The sequence below is a fragment of the Peromyscus maniculatus genome, chromosome 1 (genome assembly GCF_049852395.1).
Source record: "Peromyscus maniculatus bairdii isolate BWxNUB_F1_BW_parent chromosome 1, HU_Pman_BW_mat_3.1, whole genome shotgun sequence".
Classification (NCBI taxonomy): Eukaryota; Metazoa; Chordata; class Mammalia; order Rodentia; family Cricetidae; genus Peromyscus; species Peromyscus maniculatus.
In genome coordinates, this window is record NC_134852.1 from 211,828,359 (window position 1) to 211,847,321 (window position 18,963).

The window sequence follows — 18,963 nt, forward strand, 5'->3', positions numbered from 1 at the left end:
TATATACCTTTCTGCTTTCTACCACTACTCTCTGGGATTAAAGGTGTGATGAGTCACCATACCTGGCTCTTTCCAGTGTGGCCTTGAACTCACAGAGATCCCAGGTGGATTTCTGCCTCTGGAATGCTAGGATTCAAGGTGTGTGCTATCACTGCCTAACTAGTGGCTTTTCTGTTCTATGACCCCAAATAAGTTTATTAAGGTACACAATATTTTGGGGAACACAATACCACCACAGTGTCTCTTTCACCCACCCAGCGCCTTGGCCAAGCCGCAGCCACAGGATATGTCCAGGAAGGCAGAGGCACTGTCAGTGGCCACCAGGAAGTGGGTTTCAGAAAATGACCCCAGGGGCATCCATTCCTTTGCAAACACTAGATTTCTGCTGTTCCTTTCTTCCACGACTTACGTCTCCCAGTTTTCAGGTTGTAAGGTTCAGGTTTCCAGAGTCTGTATAGGATGCAGAATGCTTTGGCTTGGTCTCCCGTGTCTGTCAGCTTTATCGGGAGCATCATTTTCCCAGCTAGAGTGACAGGAAACACAGGCACTGGGAGAACAGTAAGCATCAGCTTTGTAAGCCCTCAGCCATCGTTTCCGAGGTGTCTTAGTACAAGATGGTCCTCTAAGAGCAGAGCCATGTAAATAACTAACAATGATTCCATTGTCCCAGTGATACTGTCTGTGTGTGTTCAACATACATAATGTTTTATGAATTGTAGTATCTCAACAACAAATGCAGTTCTAAAGTTCTGGCACTCAAGAGTCAAAAATTCACTATACAAAATATGGATAAAAAATATATAAATTTCATGAAAGCTAGAAAATATTAAAACTAAAATAGAAATTAAGTATATTGAATCTGGTATATACATTTGGAAGTATTTTTTTCAAGCATTTTATATATTCATATAATGTTTTCATCAAATCTACCCCCCATTTTCTCTCCTCAAACTTCTCTCCTGTCCCCTCCCATTACCCCTTTTCACTCCCAAGCTTTCCCCCACCTCCTCACTAAGTACACTTATTGCTGCCTGTGTGTACACTGGTATAGGACCACCTACTTGAGCACGGGTCCAGAGTTAACACTGGTACATCAGCAGAGAACAAGACCAGGATACAAAGCTCTAAGTGGTACAACGACATCACATCAAAGCCCAGGATCACTGTGAAAAAGACTTAAAGACCAGAGGGAGCAGTCATCTGCAGTGAAACATTTGCAGGACAGTGCTGCTGTCCAGGTGAGCTCAAAGCAGCTGTGGTTGCATGCACAAGATTTGCACAAGATCAAGACAGCCCAAATCCCAGCAGGCATGAGGAGTGGCTCATGAAGTCCCACCCTCCGCTGGGAAGCTCTCGGCAACTGATGGCTATGGAGAAGCACATCAGTTTCCTTCAGGGATGCAAATCCTAGTAATACCTTATGAGAGGAATGCCACCTCCATCACCTGAGGCCGCAGGCAGCTACTGGCTATGGGCTTCTTCCTCTTTCAGATGCTATGAGAGGTCTCAATAGCCAGTGATTTGTAGATGATTATAACTTTTACTGTGTGTATCATTGCAACTGACAGGCAAATCTCATCAATCGAATTCCATGACTGATGAAAAGAGGACACAAACTTGACATCAGCAGTCGGCTCGCCGTTCTTTCTATCAATCACAGCACTCAGGAAGGCTCACGGTGGCCTGCTGCAAGGCTGTCTTTTTCCTCTTCACCAAGAGCCTCAAGTGCTTGTGGTTCGAGGAGAGTGGGTGGTGTTTACACTGCAGCTCACATGCAGGGGGTGCTCTACACCCCCAGTGTCTCACTGCCCCCAATTTGTCGAGGACGGGAACTCACGGGAGCAAAGGGCTCTGACAGCGGCACTCTCATTACACCAACGGCCACGACACCTTTTCAATTTTGCTCATCTCTTAGTCTCTAGTCAAATGGAACTTATTGCTTATAGCTCGTTGGAATTTTTTGAATTATTTATGAAAGCAGGTCTACGACTCCAGACTCTTAAAAGACAACACAACAGAACCTCATCGTTACCCACAGCCTGTCTCCTATCAGAGAGCAGATAGTCTCTGTAACACGAGCGGCATGTTTGGGGTGAAATAACAGTTGTGTGAAAAAAAAATACTGAGCCTCTAAGAGTATTTGGAAGCTATTTATGGGATGCCTGGGTGTATTTTTAAACCTTTACTGTAAACCAGCTTTGGGTTCCAGAAAGATGCACCAGACAGATTTCCCAGCTTGCACACACACAACAAATGTCTGCCACTATTACCCAAACTAGGCTGGAAGGCAACTCCCCCCATCACGTGCATCTAGAAGTTTCTAGGCAGGTCATGACCCCAGAGCACAACAGCTACATGTAGGAAGGATGAAAATCTAGCCAGAGACACCAGTGACAAACACCTGGGTCTCTAGCTCGCCAGACCTGTACACAGTGGACACCACCCACTGTCGCCTGGCTCCATGTCAGGTGCAGAGGGCACAAACTGGCAAGCCAGCCTGTTCTTGCCACACTGCCATGACTACATGTTTGCTCATCAAAGAAACCTCCATTGGAACTGGCTCAGGAGCCCTCTGAAAGCAGGAGCTGCCTCTGACCCAGAATTCTTGAAGGACAAACCCCTCCAGAGATACGTGCCCCTCCCAAGCCCCATACCACCCCTGCCCTCCTTCCCAGATGTCTAGACCCAGACCCAGCCCCAAACATGGCTCACAGGAAGATGCAGAGCCCCAGAGAGACTGGCGGCACTTCAAGTCACCGTCCTTACAGGGTCCCTTAATTTCCAGAGACACATGCTCAGAGAAGACAGAGTCCCACTACCCCAGAACATAACCAACAGAAGAGCACCAGGGTGCCATAACACTTACCTTGCTGGAAAACATCTGAGGGCAGGAGGAAAAATGCAAGAGGGAAGGGAGGAGAGAAAAGAAAATATTAGTAACAGTGAAGAAGAAAGTGTGACAATCAGCTCACACACATTGGCTTTGCTAAATACTCTCCAAACAGTACTCTCTTGTGCACCAAGCTCAGGACATAGGTGGAGAGCACCTGGGTCTAAATCATGGATCGATAGTTACAGACTCTGTGGTTTGTTGTCCCTTAAACCTCAACACGGGCAGTGTGACTGGAAAGATTAAGCATGCCATGTCCTAAGTCTGAAAGATTTAGGACAGTGTTCAGCATGCAACAAGCAGGACAGTTGGTGGATGTTGGCATCCACAGCTGCCACTATTATGACAGCCTTACAAAACAGGCTCTGGAATCGTTCTTATTTTATAGATAGAGAAACAGAGTCTCCAGAAGGCTAAGTAACTCATTCAAGGCCACAAGGCTGGTACACAGGAGTTCAGGATCAAACCCAAGCCCACATGATCCTAAAGATCCTCCAGGCTCTAAAAAGCTACCTGATTGAAGACAACAATGGCTCACAATCACATAAACAGAAAGGTCTATGAGTTCAGAGTCCTATTTAAACCATATGAACAAAACACGTATACATTCCCCACATTATAACTCATGAACACCAGGTCTTCACAGAAAATCCAAGTCTGTTAGAAAGATGAGTAAGTATTCATGCTTTTGTTGTTTTTTCCCAACAAATATCTTAAGAGATATTTTCCAAGTACTTTGTTACTAGCAGCCACAGCAGGAACACACAAAAAACGCTGTCACCAGTGTCCTCCCAGCAGGACTTCCAATGACAAGTGTGTTTTGACCTCTGGATCTAGTAGACGTGGACAGTAAAGCACCGTTTTTCTAAGTGTAGCCTCTTTGCTCTACAGTACAGATGGGAACCAGTCACATTATATAATCTGTGGCAGGGCGTTCATGTTCATGGCTACACAGATTTCTAACGTGCAAGTATGCTACCATTTATTTTTCCATCCTGATGTTGGTGAGTTTTCAACTTATTTCAGTGTTTAGCAATGATGAAATGAAGACAGGTGTTTTCTTCCGTATCTTTTAGTAACCATAGGTACACGTGCCCAGTACTTTTTATCTTCCATGTACCTGGGAGCTTGGCCTCCCAATCACCAGTGATATTTCTTCAAGACAGAAAGGAAGCAGTGACACAGGACCGCCCAGACAGGAGCCAGCACCTGCTCTGTCTGCTGGCCTTCAAAAGGAAGCTTCTAGAAGACAGTATGGCAACATATACAGCAGCATCCAATCTGCATTCCTTGACCGAACAAAACTACTGACAGAACTTTAATTCAGCGAAATACCTGAAGATATGAAAGAAATCTGAAGAGAGGTTCATCAAAGTATCACTCACAATGGGAAAGCGTTGGACGCTGCCAACAGTCAACAGAGAATCAACGTCATGTATCTACGTGGCTTGCTGTGTGGTGGCTTAAATGACTGAAGAGGATTGGTGAGTTGGGGAGGTCAAGCCCTCGTCATGCCAACCCGACAACCCAAGCTCAGCCCCACAGTCTGTGTAAAGAGAAAGAAATGACTCCTCAGATTTGTCCTGTGGCCCTTCACATGGACACCAAGGCACGCCCAGATCCCCACACACGCACAGCTTTTTTTGTTTTTACGATTAAAGACTTTGACTGACTTCAAGTGAAAATATCAGATGCCAAGATGGAGCCCATACCCCTGAGTACATTGATGTGCCTGTGTGCACATGCTCGGCTACCTTAAGAGAGGTTTGTGACAATGGTCACAAAAATATTGCTTATCTTAGCAGCTGGAATTGGGGTTATTAAATCTTACGTGAGATTTTACGTATTATTTTAATCTTTAGCAATGAGCACACCTTGTATTTGTAATCTCAGTTTAAAACTAAACTTATTTTCATTTAAAAGCTAGGTAAGAACTACACTGTCGGCATCAACTTTACACTAATGTCACGAAAAACCAGCTCCCACGGGGTCACAAAGGGCCATGAACAGTACAGACACACTCCTGGCACATTAACAGATCGGAAAACGGGAGGGTGCAGGTTTCATTCTACTCGGGCACACACCCTCCAATTTTATTAATTAAACCTTTTCTTTGACAATTTCATACACATACACAGCAAAATCTAATTACCCTCATACCCACCCTCTCCTCTCTCCTTCCCACCCCTCAACCCCTTGCTCATCAGTACACATGCTCTCAGCGTCGCTTTGGCTTGGGTGAGGAACTCTTGTGATACTTCTCCTAACTCTGAGAAGAGCCACGTGGGATGTGGACAGGCTGCATCTGCCATTACACTGACTCTGCTCTGGTTTACACAGCCAGCCCGTTTTCAATGGGGTTTACACCTTCAGATTCACCCAACAAGATTGAAGGTATTTTTCTAAAAGAGAACTTGTGTTAAGCATGAACAAACATGTTTTCTCGTTATTATGTCCTAAGCACTTACTGTGTAAGAGATTTGAGGTGTATAGAAAGGTACTTACAGTTGACAAGCACGTGCCATTTATGTAGGACTTAAGAACATGGACGTTCTAGCAGACACAACCTCTCCTGTGCACCTCCTACTGCCCCCTCTCACCCCGGCAGTTTATTTTCAGGACAAATTCTGGCCCAGCTGTGAGATGCCAGCGCCCAGGGACAAAGCAGGGGGCTGTGGGCAGCTCCTGAAATACACCAGTCTACACATGCTTGCCTCCTGGACCCCACAGTCGGAGCTTGCACTCCTGACAGATTCCTCCTACTCATCCTTCAAATGTGACAGCCGCTGTGAGCATGCCCCCACAGAGAGGAACTCAATGTTTCCACCTATGTTCCTAGAGTAATCCATGCAGGTTGCAGCTATGGCTCAAATTATAATTATTTATGTAGACTGTGAGCTCCTGAGGATAAGAGAGTGGACCTTAAACTCCTCCCTAGGTCCAGACTGCCTGACACTGTCAGCGCTGGCAGGGAAGGGTAAGAGGGCTCTGTCTAGCCACTCTCTTCCTGTACAGGTGAGGAAACTGAGTCCTGGAAAAAAGAAAAATCTTTTCTAAGGTCACACATGGAGTTCAAGGCCGAGCCAGGACTATATGAGACTCGCTTACCCTTAATGAAGTTCAAATGCTCGCGTCGTGATTATTAGCAAAGCCCAAATTAGACATTTATCATTCCCCTTTAATGAATACAGACAAAAACCTTCAACCTTGAAAACATCAGGGAAATGAGATTAGTCTCTCAAACACAGATCCAGTCTCCACATCCGTCCAGAATCCTCAACCTCTTCCCTATGATTCTGACAAGGAGCACTTCAAAACTCAGAATTGATTTGAATCATTGGAAAGCATCAGCGGGTCGTGGGGGAAAGGACCCAGGCATGATTTACTGGTCTTTTTCCTCCCAATCCTCTTGTGTCCTCCACATCTTTGCAGACAAATGTGCACAAAATGCTATTCAGGTCTTCTGTTCCAAAGCCCGCCTAAGGTACATGTTTAGGTTGTTGCTGTTTTTTCAAAATTTTTTCCAGCCATATTTTCACTTTTTATTCACATGTAAATTTGAATAAACACTAATATAGATACTACACACATGCTGTCTTATATAATTTACACTCCAAATTTATGTCTTCAGAGTCTGTGGCATAAATCATCTCATCCTCTGTAATAATGGCTCAACCACCTTCTTTTAAAATGTTCTGTTCCCTGACAGAAACAGCCACCCAAGCTCAAGCTGAAATGATTTGTAGATGGGACAGTGCAAATAAGTGAGGGAAAAGAGGGGACCTGACAGTTTCCATGTGTTTTAGCTACATGTTACATCTCAGCGCACATGCATTTTCCCCCAAATCCATTGGGATGTTACAAGACATTAGCCTGGAAAGTTCATCATACCATTCTCTGCTCTGGTGTTTGTGTGCATGGTCTCTACGCCAAATCATCAGCTCTAGTCACTCCTAAAGATCAAAGCGCTGGAACGGGAGTATGACATTTTGATTTCGGTCTAACCAACCACAGAGAATTTTTCAGGAGATGACCTGCCCCCTCTGACCTCCTATTTCCTCGCTACAGAGCGGGGTGTATCTCACACCATTCCAGTGTTGGGAAAGCGAAGTTCTCTCAGTTATTTAAGCTGTGGAAAGCCACGCTGAGGGCAAGATGCTGCAGCACCCTGACAGGATTAAACAAATGCAGAGCATGGAACTGCCAGTGACCACTACCCCAGCCACAATTAGCTTGAGCCCACAGGACACCAGGGACACTGATGTGTAGAGGAAACCAACTCCTTCAGACAAAGCTCCGCTCAGATTCACTTCCCAAGGGAGTAGACCTCAACCCCCATCACTCACGTGAACAAAGAAAGCCTGTTTCCCAGCCCCTCGCCCCAGCCCCCACCCTGCAGCCCCTGGAGCCCTTCTGGTCCTGGAGACAGATGAAAGGCCATGTGTGAGCTGGCCATTCAGATGTGGGAAGAAAACAAGAGGGAAGAGCCCAAGATCTGCCTTTTCTAACCTGATGGAAGACCAAGGATGTGTGCTCCTCCCCCACTGCCATGGAGGGACTCAAACCCTGAAGCTCTGTAATGCATGGAGTCCTCAGAGACCCGGGCCATAAAAAGACTAGATTATTTATTATTATTAATGTTATGGCAATTAGGCTGGATGATTCCTAAACGTGGCTGATGAGAAATTTTCTTGAGTATGGCTGGTCCACACGGGTAGTGTTTACCTCTATTAAAAATGATTTAACTACACTCTGGGTGAACCCCGTCTTGTGCCTGGGTTAATAATTAGCAGTGCACAGAGCCATGCAGGTTAAGTGAGTCGGCTGTCCTTTATTTATCTATTGCTTTGTTTTACGAGGAGAAGTGGATGGCAGTCTTATTGCCCATTTGGTCTGCTAGGAATAATTTACTATTTCAATCCATGGTCCCTGACTACAGGTAGAGAAACCTCATCATTATTACAATATCACACTTATCACCCCACACACCACAGCATTCGAGATCTGCCAAACAGAGAGGGTGTGCATGACTTCGCTAAGCCTGGGGGAGGTGAAGTTACTACTTCCCAAACAATGTGATCACACTCCTCTCCCCGTTCCTCTTTCTTTTCCAGGTTAAATTATATATGAGGGCAGTTTAGTTTCTTGAAAATGCATGCACTTAACTCCCATTTAAGAAGTCTCACCTGGGGAGACAGCTGTCTTATGAGTTCTCCTGTGGTTTGAGCCATGGAGAGAAAATCCTTTCTCAAGTCAAAGGCTTTTACAGGAAAGCACTATAAATTTTACTTGCACCCAGCTAACCAGGGCTGAGGAAGGGATCTACGGAGCAGCTGGATTGAGTGCTGCTTCCTTGAAGGGAGCTGTATTTGCCATTAACCAAAGTCACTTTCAGTGTAAATGGTGCTGTCTCCATCACTAGATTCCCAAGCCCAGTCAGCTCCGCACAGGGGCCAAGGGGTCATCAGAATCCATTCTGAATTCTACGACTGCCAATCAGTATAAATGAAACGAACTCTTTTTTGCATTGAAAAGTAGGGCCTGCTCATGCCTCCCCTTACCAAGGACAAGCCCTCTGTTTTTATTATGTTTTATTTCAAAATGTGTGTTGTTTTTACTTGTTAAATAATTCTAAGTGTTGGTGTGTGCACATGAGTGTGCATTTTCAAGGTGCACATGTATGAGTCTTCATGTTTGTGTGGACGCCAGAATCAATGTCAGCTGGCTGGCCAATGAGCTTCAAGGATCCACCTGGCTCTGTCTCCAGCACCAGGGTTACCGGTGAGTGTTTCTACGTCTGTGTCCTGGTGACAAACTCAGGTCCCCAGGCCTGCTGAGAGAGCGCTTTCCCAACGGAGTCAACTTCCCAGCCCACCATTCTGCCAGGCCTCTGTTTTAAGCTAACAAAAAACTGAGGTCCAGTTTTGTCACATTTATGGACTATTCCCAAAGAAGGTGAAATGACACATCACACAACCACCCAGAATCAGGACTCAGCCTCTTAACAGATGGAAAGTCACAATGATGGCTTGGTCTCCTGTATCCACTGTCCCGATTTAGAAAATGGAAAGGCGGCCTTTTTACTTATCATAGGAATCTCATGTGGATCAAGTTGGATACTTCAACTGCCACTTACATGGGGACAATATAGTCAAACAAGACTCAGCTGAGCCCTGGCTGAACCACTTTCCTAGCCAGCTCCAGCTAGCTGCTAAGTTCCTTCAGTCTTAGATTTCCTCATCTGTAAGGACAATAAAACCCATCTTTCTTTCAGAATTCCCAGGAGTGCTCAGAATCTCCCACGCACAAAACTTCTGGCACATGGAAGTTGGTCCACAGTACACACTGACAAGTGCAGTCAATGTCATCATCGTAAGGAGAACAGAGCAACAACACGGGAAACTGAGGTCCAAAGTCAAAGCAGATTCTGAATCTGACCATGACGCTTTGGACAAATTTCACAGCCTCCTCATGCCTTGGTCTTCTCCAAATGGCAGCATTCTATTAATAATGCTCTTAACTCTTAAGGACTAGCCAGAAGGACTTGATGCCCAAAATAATAGCTGATTTTTATGAAACCTCATCAACTGCATGGAGACTAAAGTAATGCATATGAGTGAAACTATCTGGAATGCAGAAGGCCTTCTACACACTGCAGCCACATTACTCGAGGTATTATAACCTCATTGACTACTTGCTTTGAAAACCTCTGTGACAAGTGCGGTACTATAGAAAGAGCATGACGGAAATTCATTATCTTGTCACCCTCTAGCTACATGCTACTAAGAAACCCCGAAGGGATTCTCAAATATTATCTCATGAATATTACCTTATGAATGACTTATCTTGGGGCCTTGAAATGTGGGACTCAATGGCACCCTTCAAATGCCAGTGTAGGAAGAATGAGCAGGTCTCAGAGATTCAAGAAACACAGGGCCAGGCCCCTGTTTCCAGTACCCTGACCTTGCCTACCTCCTCTGGCCCTGACATTACTGAAGGTACCCATTTAAGGGGCTCCCAATGGAGACACACTTTCTATTGACTAAAGGTCAAAAGAGGTAGAGACTGAGTGGGATAGCTGAAAGAATTTGCCTGAGAAAACAGTTGCAGTACTTAATTAAATAAACCAAAGTTTGAGCTTAACAGAACACTTAAGCAGAGCCCCTTCCTTCCTGGGTGCAAGTCTGTCACCACTGGAGCACCGCCAAAGTCATGGTCTCCTCCAGAGGCTCTCCTTGCCCCGAGTGGCACCACATGGGCTGTGATTAGTTTTAAGTGTCTCCAAAGCCAGACAGCTCAGGCAGTCCCATGCCACACAGCCAGTATCCACAAGCCTCCCACTTCCTCCTGGCACAAACAGTTCAAATTGAACAGAGCCCCTACGAGCCTCGCAAAAGCTTTAGGGACCATCCTGAAGGGTCTGGATGCACCAAACCAACCCCTTTCACACGAGAAGACCTCTGTCTCCCTTGCCTTTTGCTCCTGTCTCATTTCAGATGTAGGCTCAGGAAAGTTTTATCTTCCTCCCTGGTGTACGTCCCTCACCTTTCATCATGTTAGAAATTAAGATCAATACTCTGACTGTCACTGGGCTCTGTCTGAAAGCATTTGATGCTCAGTAATCGTCCTTTATTTGTAGATAAGAACACACACACAAGTAAGAAAGTGAGCGCGCGCGCGCGTGCACACACACACAGTTATATTTTCTAGGGAATGTGTTGCCACATCAATCTTTACCCCTACACTTGTAACCCGTCAGCCTACACTGACTTGAGGCAGGCAGTGAATACAGGGACAGTCAGTGAAAGTCCCTAACACTTTATGACACTCTATCCCTAGTATATCTCACTCCTACCATGAGGTATAAAGCTCTTAACTACTGAAAGAACATTAAAAAAATAGATTTAGGAATAATACTTTTTATGATTGCATTCTGTACACTATGAAAGTTATGTCCACGTCTGCTGGCACTTTATGTAGCTGATAAAGTAGAAAGAGTGTGGCTTTCAAGCTAACCGTGTATTTTATATCCAGTGAAAATGTTTTCGACTGAATTTTCTGAGTAATTATAATAAGGCTAATGAAGGCTTAATGAATTCATGTACAAATACTTTAGACTTTGTATTTAAATCCCTATGATATGAAACTGTATTAATCTCAATCTCTCTAGCAACCAATAGTTTTCTTTGAAAAGAACAGCATACCTTACTTTCTCTGAATTCTTTTGAACCTGCTGAGAAACCCTAAGAAGCCATGTTAATAGCCAAAACAAAGGAGGAAGCTGAAAAATGACATAATTCTAATGTCCCAAAGTTATGTAATTGAGTATTAAGAGTCACGTATTTTTACTAAGTATCTGCGTGTGCCAAGAGCTGAAGAGGTACCTTATATTACAGCAGAAACCACATTGTGTCTCTGATTATTAATGACACAAAACTATGATTAGTAAAACACCACACATGGATAGTAAGTCTTATATGCTCAGGACTCCAAACCCAGTAATTTTCCTGTCTAAGTCCCAGTCCATGCTATAGGCAAAGCCTCTGCATTCGCTGGGATTCATTTTCTCTGTCTGCAAAATGATATGCACTAGGTGTAGGCTAAGGTCTCTTCCAGTTCTACAACATGGCTGTTTTATGCTTAAAATTACACACATTACTCCAAATGGGCTCTTGTTGTGTATAGCTTATTCGTCATCTTATCTAAGCTAAATTACATTCAGAGAAAAAAAATTCACTCCCTGCAATTCACATACATCCACAAACACATCCATAATGCAGCCTATGATTTTGCATTTATCCCAAGATATTATCTCCACAGTAAAGTATTTTTCCCATTACAGATGAATTATAAGCCATCTGAAACCTATAAGGTTATAGTGGCTCATGGCATCAATTTCTGATCCCTCCCCCCACCAACATACACTTCCTGAAACACCCTCTTTTGTCTCTGTTTCCAAGTCAACTGATTAATTTCATCACAGATATATATTCCTGAGACAGGTCTGAGAGAACCAGGTTTTAATCAGATTGTTTTCTCAGTCTCCTAAATTCAAAATAGGCATTTACAAACATCCAGAAGAAGAAATCTCCTTCCCTGTTAGGTGATCATTACCGGGATGGACAACTTTAAAGCAAACATAAGACAATGACCATCATCATTATTTTGATGGCTTGGCACAAATTACCTTCAGGAGAGCTCCCAGGAGCCAGAGACAATTAAAGTCGAGTTCTGAGAAGCTTCCTCTAGAAGTCAAACACTGTTGATCACCATGAAACAGGCCCAAAGCCTCACAAAAGATTGGAGACACAACACACTCCAGGCTGGCCTCCATCTCAGGTCATGGCAGCTTCTAGCCTGCCTCTCCTCTAAATTTTCTGGATAAACTTGGGCAAATCATTGAAGCTCAGTGGATATTTTAAAGGGGAATTAAACAAGAAAATATCCATAATCTGAGGCCAGGGAGATGTATGCTCCTGCAATCCCACGGCTGGAGAGGTAGCCCCTGCTAGGTTAAGTGTTTGCTGTTATAAACATGAAAGACCTGAATTCAGATGGCCAGCATCCATGTAAACAGCGGGTGCAGCAGCACACACATGTAACCCATGGTTGGGGAGACACAGACAGGTAGATCCCTATGAGTTGCTGGACAGCAGCCATTCTAGCTGAATCGGGAAGCTCCAGGTTCAATAAGAGATGCTGTCTCAAAAAATAAGAGTGGAGAAGGGTTGAGGTTAGCCTCCTTACACATACACACATAAACACACACAAATGCAAAGGAGAAACATATGCAAGCTACTCCAACTTTTAAATTCCAGAATGGACGTTGCACCAAGACATTTCACTAGGCCCCTCTGTACTGTGCTCCCGGGTCACATGCACATCTGTCTCCTGTGCACTCAGATACACTCATCACCATCATCCTCTCTTTCTGTCTGACTAAGCTATAAATACAAAGCCCAGAGTAAAATAGCAGCTCATCCTAGGTGCATATTAATGTTAATAATAGTATGTTTCCAGAGCTTTCCATGCACCAGGTACTATTTTAAGTTCTTTACATAGACAGACAATGCTCTCAATCACTCTACAAGAGAGCTGTTATGACGCTTGTTTTACAGAAATGGAAACACAGCCCCTAAACTAAAGTTGTTAAAGGTCAGAAGGATGAAAGCCATCCAGAATTCAAGTTGAAGCAATCTGGTTTTAGAGGCCAAACTTGTGCACTTGTATACATTGTTTCTTCTGAATGCTTACCCAGTAGCCATACAGAAGGAAGAGAAAACAAGTAAACAAGCCTTTTGCTTTCTTTAGGCTCATTATGACTGGAGATCTGGCTCCTGTGTGGAGACCTACACCAAGCGACATGCATACAGAAGGTACTTCATACACTCAGCACAGTTTCTAAGGCACACTTTCAGTAGGCCCTCTCCATTATCTCATGTCATGGTTGTGTGCGTCCAAAGTGTATGTGGGGCTGGTCTCTTCTATAATGAAATGGACATCATGGAGGTAGAAAAATAAGCGAAGAGCTGAAGGCACTTCGCCAATCACCTTTGCAGCTGTGGATAACCTGAGAGGACTCATCCTTGGGCAGCTAGAGTGCTTACCGCAGCTTGCACCCCACTAAGTGCCCTTTTAAGAAAAAAGGAAGTTCATTGGCAGTTTAAGGTTCTTCTAAACCGTGAACTATTATTCACTGGCCACACACAAATCATAAAGCATAAATGTCATTTTCACGATGGATTTGTATAGCTGGCTCGCCAGCAGCTCCCAAAGAAAGAATTCTAACTTATCACAAAGCCTAAAGCATTTAAATCATGCTTTATATATAGTATTTTTTTTTTAGCATAGCAGTTGGCACAGAGGTCTTCTTTGCAGACTGGGCAGCAACAAGGTGCCACCTTGGAGACAGAACAGACTTCATCAGACAACCGAGCCTTCTAACCTTGTCCTTGAACTTCTCGGCTTCCAAAATCTGTGAGAAAACATGTCTCTCTTCTTTATAAATTACCTAGTGGGCTAGTTAGTGTTTGTCAGCTTGACATAATCCTAGGCATGCCTGGGAAGACAACTCTCCAATCAGGAGTTGCCTCTGCTGAGTCAGCCTGTGGGCATGTCTTTGGGCATTTCTTTACTGCTGATTGATCGGGGAGCGTCCAACCTAATGTGAGCGGTGCCATCCTGGGAAAGTGGGCCTGGGCTGCATCAGAGAAGCACTGGGACAAGCAAGCCTGGAAGCAGTACCCTCCAGGGTCTCTGCTTCAGCTCCTGCCGTGAATTCCTGCCTTTGCTGCCCTTGATGATGGACTGTAACCTGCAAGATAAACCTTCTTCCTGCTAAAGCTGCTTTGAGCCATGTGTTTATCACAGCAGCAGAAAGAGACCAAGGAAAGACCCGGGATCAGGCATCCTGTTATAATAGCACCATACAATAAGATGCATGGCATTAATTTAAAAAGATATAACATGTGTTTGAAATTATTTGCACACTGCTAATAAGAATACAAAATACTAGAGTCACTTTGGCAAATAGTGTGGAAGAGGTCCTCAAGTGGTTAAATACACAGAATTTTTCTTATGACCCAACAATTCCACTCCTAGGTATATGCCCGAAAGAAATGAATAGATGATCTTGGAAGATGGCTTAGTGGATAAAATGCCTGATGCACACATCTGAGGACCAGAGTTTGAAATCCTCAGAATCCACAAAAAGCTTGGCAGATGTGGTGGCCACCTGTGATCCCAGCACTCCACTTGGGAGGCACACACAGATGGATGGCTAGACTAGCCTACGTTGAGAATACTAAGTTCAGTAAGAAACCTTTCTTCAATACATAAGGTACAGAGTGATCAAGGAAATATCTGGCATCAACTTTTGGCTTCCACACTCACATACACACGCGCGCGCGCGCACACACGCACACATCATACTCACATACAGAAGAAAAAGAAAAAAATATACCCACACAAAAACTTGTGCACAAATATTCACTTCAGCATTATTCCTAATAACCAAAAAAGTCTAAACCATTCAATGAACGGAAGTAAAATGTAGCATATTGTACAGTAGAATATTATTCAGCAATAAATCAAATTCTTGCATGTGCTACAAAATGGATGAACCCTGCAGACATTATACTAAGTAAAGAAAGCCAGTCACATGGGACCACAAATTATGAATACATGAATAAATGAAATATATTAATCCACTTACATCAAATGTCCGTACCATATAAATCTGAAGACAGGAAGGATTAATGGATGTTGAGGGAAAGGAGTCACTAGGTTGTGATGAATTTCTTTCTGGAGTAATGAGCACACTTTGAAATGGACTGCATGGTGACTATGCAACTTTCTGAACAGACTAAACCCCTCTCAAGTGCATGCTTTACACAGGTAAAATGAAATGTCTGTGAACCACATCCAAATAAAGCTGCCTGAAAAGAATTAATTTCTAATGACTAGCAGCCACAAACTCTGTCACTCCAAAGTCAGTACCCTAGTCCTCCAGCCAATGGACACATTTAGAGACACAGATATAGGAACCTGACATCACAACGAGCACCAAACAAGTCACATCCAAATGAAACACTACATCCTCTCTCTCCAAAAGGGCACAGCCTGGTACCTGTCAATCCTTGGGCTGTCCAACATGGCAGCCCCCACCACACCCCCAGGTGCATGTGACTTCTAAGTATGAGGAAAAGAATGAGTCAGCACAACATGTTTTCAGTAAACAGATTTCAATACTTTCCTCAGGAAAAAAAGGGGGGATGGCTCATTAATAATTGTTTATTTTCAATTATATCTTCAAATATGTTCAATGAGTTGGGCAAAACATCTGCATTAAAATTAATCTCACCTGTTCTTCTTAGGCTTTAATGCATCAGAACTCTTTAAAGTGCATGTATATGTGGCTTATACTATGCTCCTGTTGGATGCTGGCCTCCTACTCAACAATCTTTAAAGTATTTGGAGATCTAATACTTATTTCTAATAAAGGAGTAAGTCATTGAAACTCTACCGATCCTCAGTGTTTTTAGAAGATTATTTTATTCAGACTTCTAAATGGTAATTAACTTTGAAGTCCACTCAATGGTTATAAAACGCCTGCTGCTCCGTAATTATGGAGGCACAAACAGTTCCTTGTCTGCCCCTTACTGCCAAGTGGTTCCCCAGACTAGGGTGGAAGATGTTCACGATGGCCTTTCAAATATTGGCATGCCCTGGTCTACAAAGCACAAATGTTCCCCAAATAAGACAGGCCCAGGAAACTTTGCCTGAACTCTTTAACATTCATGATCAAAGGGTCGCCTTTTTAGAAACGATTAAAGCTCACAGATGAGATAACAGACCTCTATTCACAGAAAGGAAGCTGTTTCTCAAAGGCATTTTATCTAGAAGGGGCCTTGCATGTCATCTGTAAGGACCCCTCCCCCCATTCCATATGGATGGGGTTTTTTGCTTCTTTGCAATATTCTTTGATCCACAAATCCAAGGCAATGAGAACATGGCCAAGTTATGAGTCAGGGGAAAATTATTAACAGTGGCCCTGTTCAAATATTGCTTAGAAAACCCAGGGGTACAGCTGTACTCAAGAGAAGAAAAGATAAGTAGAGGATCCTAGTGATGGCGAGACTATCATGGTACCAGGGTCAAGACCATGCCAACTTCTCCAGGTGCTTGTTTTTTTGTAGTAGTTGTTGTTTTGTTTGGTTTGATTTGAGACAAAGTCTCATGTTGCCCAGATTAGCCTCAAACTCTCTATGTTGCAAATGATGACCTTGAATTCCTAATCTTCCTGTTGCACATTGTGTAACAATTTCCTTAGAACTAAAATATTCCATCCTGGAGGGAAGCTCCTTAAGACTTAGAAAATAAACAACCCATAAATCTCAGGAAGTCCCTGAAACTTACCAGATTCACAGACTTCTTTCCTTTCCAAAGATAGATAAGCAGTCAAAATGGCTGAGAGAAAAAAGACCCTGTAAGGCTGACTGCCTACAAGTAGTGGAAGAAATACAGGGTTCCAGCTTTCACAAGTCAACAATGCTGGGGGTAAGCTTTGGAGATGTAGCTACCTTTAACTCATCCATGGTTCTGTAAGTAACCCTAAAGATCTTGTTGTTTCACCAATCTGGACTTCGGTGGTATGGGCACATTTGTCTGTTTATTGGTTCCCTATCTTTTGTTCATCTCCCCCGGAAGTGATATCATTCAACACTCCACTTCCAGAGTTCTGAGATCATAGGCATGAATCTTTACTTTTGGTTTGTACACCTTGGGAGTCTAAACTTGGTGTCTAAACTATGCGCACTGGGCAAGCACTCTATCAACTGAGCTACATCCTAAGCCCCTGGTTGCTTCTTTATTTAGCCAGTGCCCAAAGGCCTATGTCATGTGACCCTGTCACGCTGTCTCTTTGGAGTTAAGGAAAAAGATACAGAGGTATCACCACGTGGTCAAAACACAGTGCCTAGTGGCACAGTCCTGATTGATAGCTAATGCCCTTGATAAGCATAGCTCTGCTATCTGGCCCACAAACCCCACCCCCTGCTGTGCACTGTGGGAGTAGGTTAGAGCAATGCTTCTTAAAGACAGAAGAAGCAGAACCCTACCTCTTCAAGCAAGACTCTCCTGGGTGGACTTGTACTCAGAATCCTTGGAGAGCTAAGTCTTAATTGTTTGCACTCAGTGCATTGGGGAAAGAGAGAGCAAATATTCCAGGGACTTTAAAGTCTTCTGGGCATGCAGCAGGTCCTGGTGGGAAACAGACTTAATCCCATCTCCTGTTCCATTAGGCCATTTCCTCCATGTGCTTAGAAATGAGTGTAGCATGCACCACACCTGCTCTAGCACCTGGATGGGCCATCCTCTATGCACAAGCTGGCTGCAGACAAAGATGAGTAAGTACACCACCAGCCTCTGCTTCCTAGAATGTTCCTCTGAGCCTGCTGAACTGTTTTAAGGGGACTGTGTGGTGAGGAAAGCATGCTATAAAGAACAAAGCTCATTTCTCGAGCCAGTTTGTGGCTTGAAATGTCTTCAAATTACAGCCGTTGTTACAAAATGTACCTTAGAGTTAGAAAGAACTGGCTGTAACGTGGCTATTTCTAGATGGACCTTTTCAGGCCTGATAATCAAAGCCTTCATCTTCCACTCTCCTCCCACCACTCCCATTATCTACCAGGCATGGTAGTCAGCAAGCAGTTGGCTGCCTTAGAGTGCCCTGGGTGGTATGTTTTGATATGATGAGAATATCTCTGCTGGACTCCAAAAATCTGGAGTCCTCTGATAAAGAGATTTATAGGTGTCTTATCATCTCCCAGCTAGGGACTCCTAGGAAGCCAGCCAGAATAGACAGCTCCGAAGGACAGTAAGGAAGCCCAACCCTTTCTGTCTCTGATTATGGAACACAGAAGAACGGCTTCCAATGGTCCCTGTGGCCTGGGGTCCTAGTTAGTGGTAGAATGTGTGCCTACAATCTGCAGTGCTCCGGCTCCAGTCCTCCTTGGGTCCCATCCCGCTCTCCCTGAAACATGCAAGTGGGTCAGACTATGCTATGACAAATGCCCAAAGGAACAGAGACCAAGAACTTTCAGAAACCCCCTGTACTGTTCTTGACTTTGTGGCCTCCTTCCTCCAACTTCCAATTCTGAAACAGCATCCCTGCAACCTTTCTTCTAATCAATTTTTATTGGTTAAGACACTAAAGTTGGGGAAATGCGTGACAGCAGAAATAGGAAGCTCATACAGGAGTTATGTGCAGCTAAATAGTGGGATGAACAGGCAACTGAAGCAAAAGAACAGGGCAGGCATCCCTCAGTAAAAGCCCAGATTGAAGAATAAACACTAGAGTGAGTCATAAAGTTATGTGGGTGGCTTTCCTCCTGGGTGAAAACACAAAGCTCCATTTCTGTGGACAATGAGCTTTGCCCTAGTACATATACTGTGATGGATAATTTCAACTCTCAGCCTAATTAGAACAAGAAACACTTAGATTTGTAAAGCACACATCTGGGTGTGTCAGTGATGGCTTTTCAGAGACATTCGGTAACTGGGCAGCAACTGTA

At 43.9% G+C, this 18,963-nt stretch overlaps 1 protein-coding gene across 6 annotated transcripts in view; it reads right to left on the reverse strand.

Moving 5' to 3' along the window:
• The window catches only part of Gfra1 (GDNF family receptor alpha 1), a 222,045-nt gene that overhangs the window by 150,875 nt on the left and 52,207 nt on the right, over positions 1-18,963 (reverse strand). The window contains exon 6 of one of the 6 annotated variants that reach the window (XM_042266306.2): positions 2,867-2,881. The exons of the other annotated variants lie outside the window; for them this stretch is intronic. Within the exon in view, the coding sequence (XP_042122240.1) occupies positions 2,867-2,881 (15 nt within the window). The remainder of the gene's footprint in view (positions 1-2,866; positions 2,882-18,963) is intronic. 6 annotated transcript variants of the gene reach the window in all.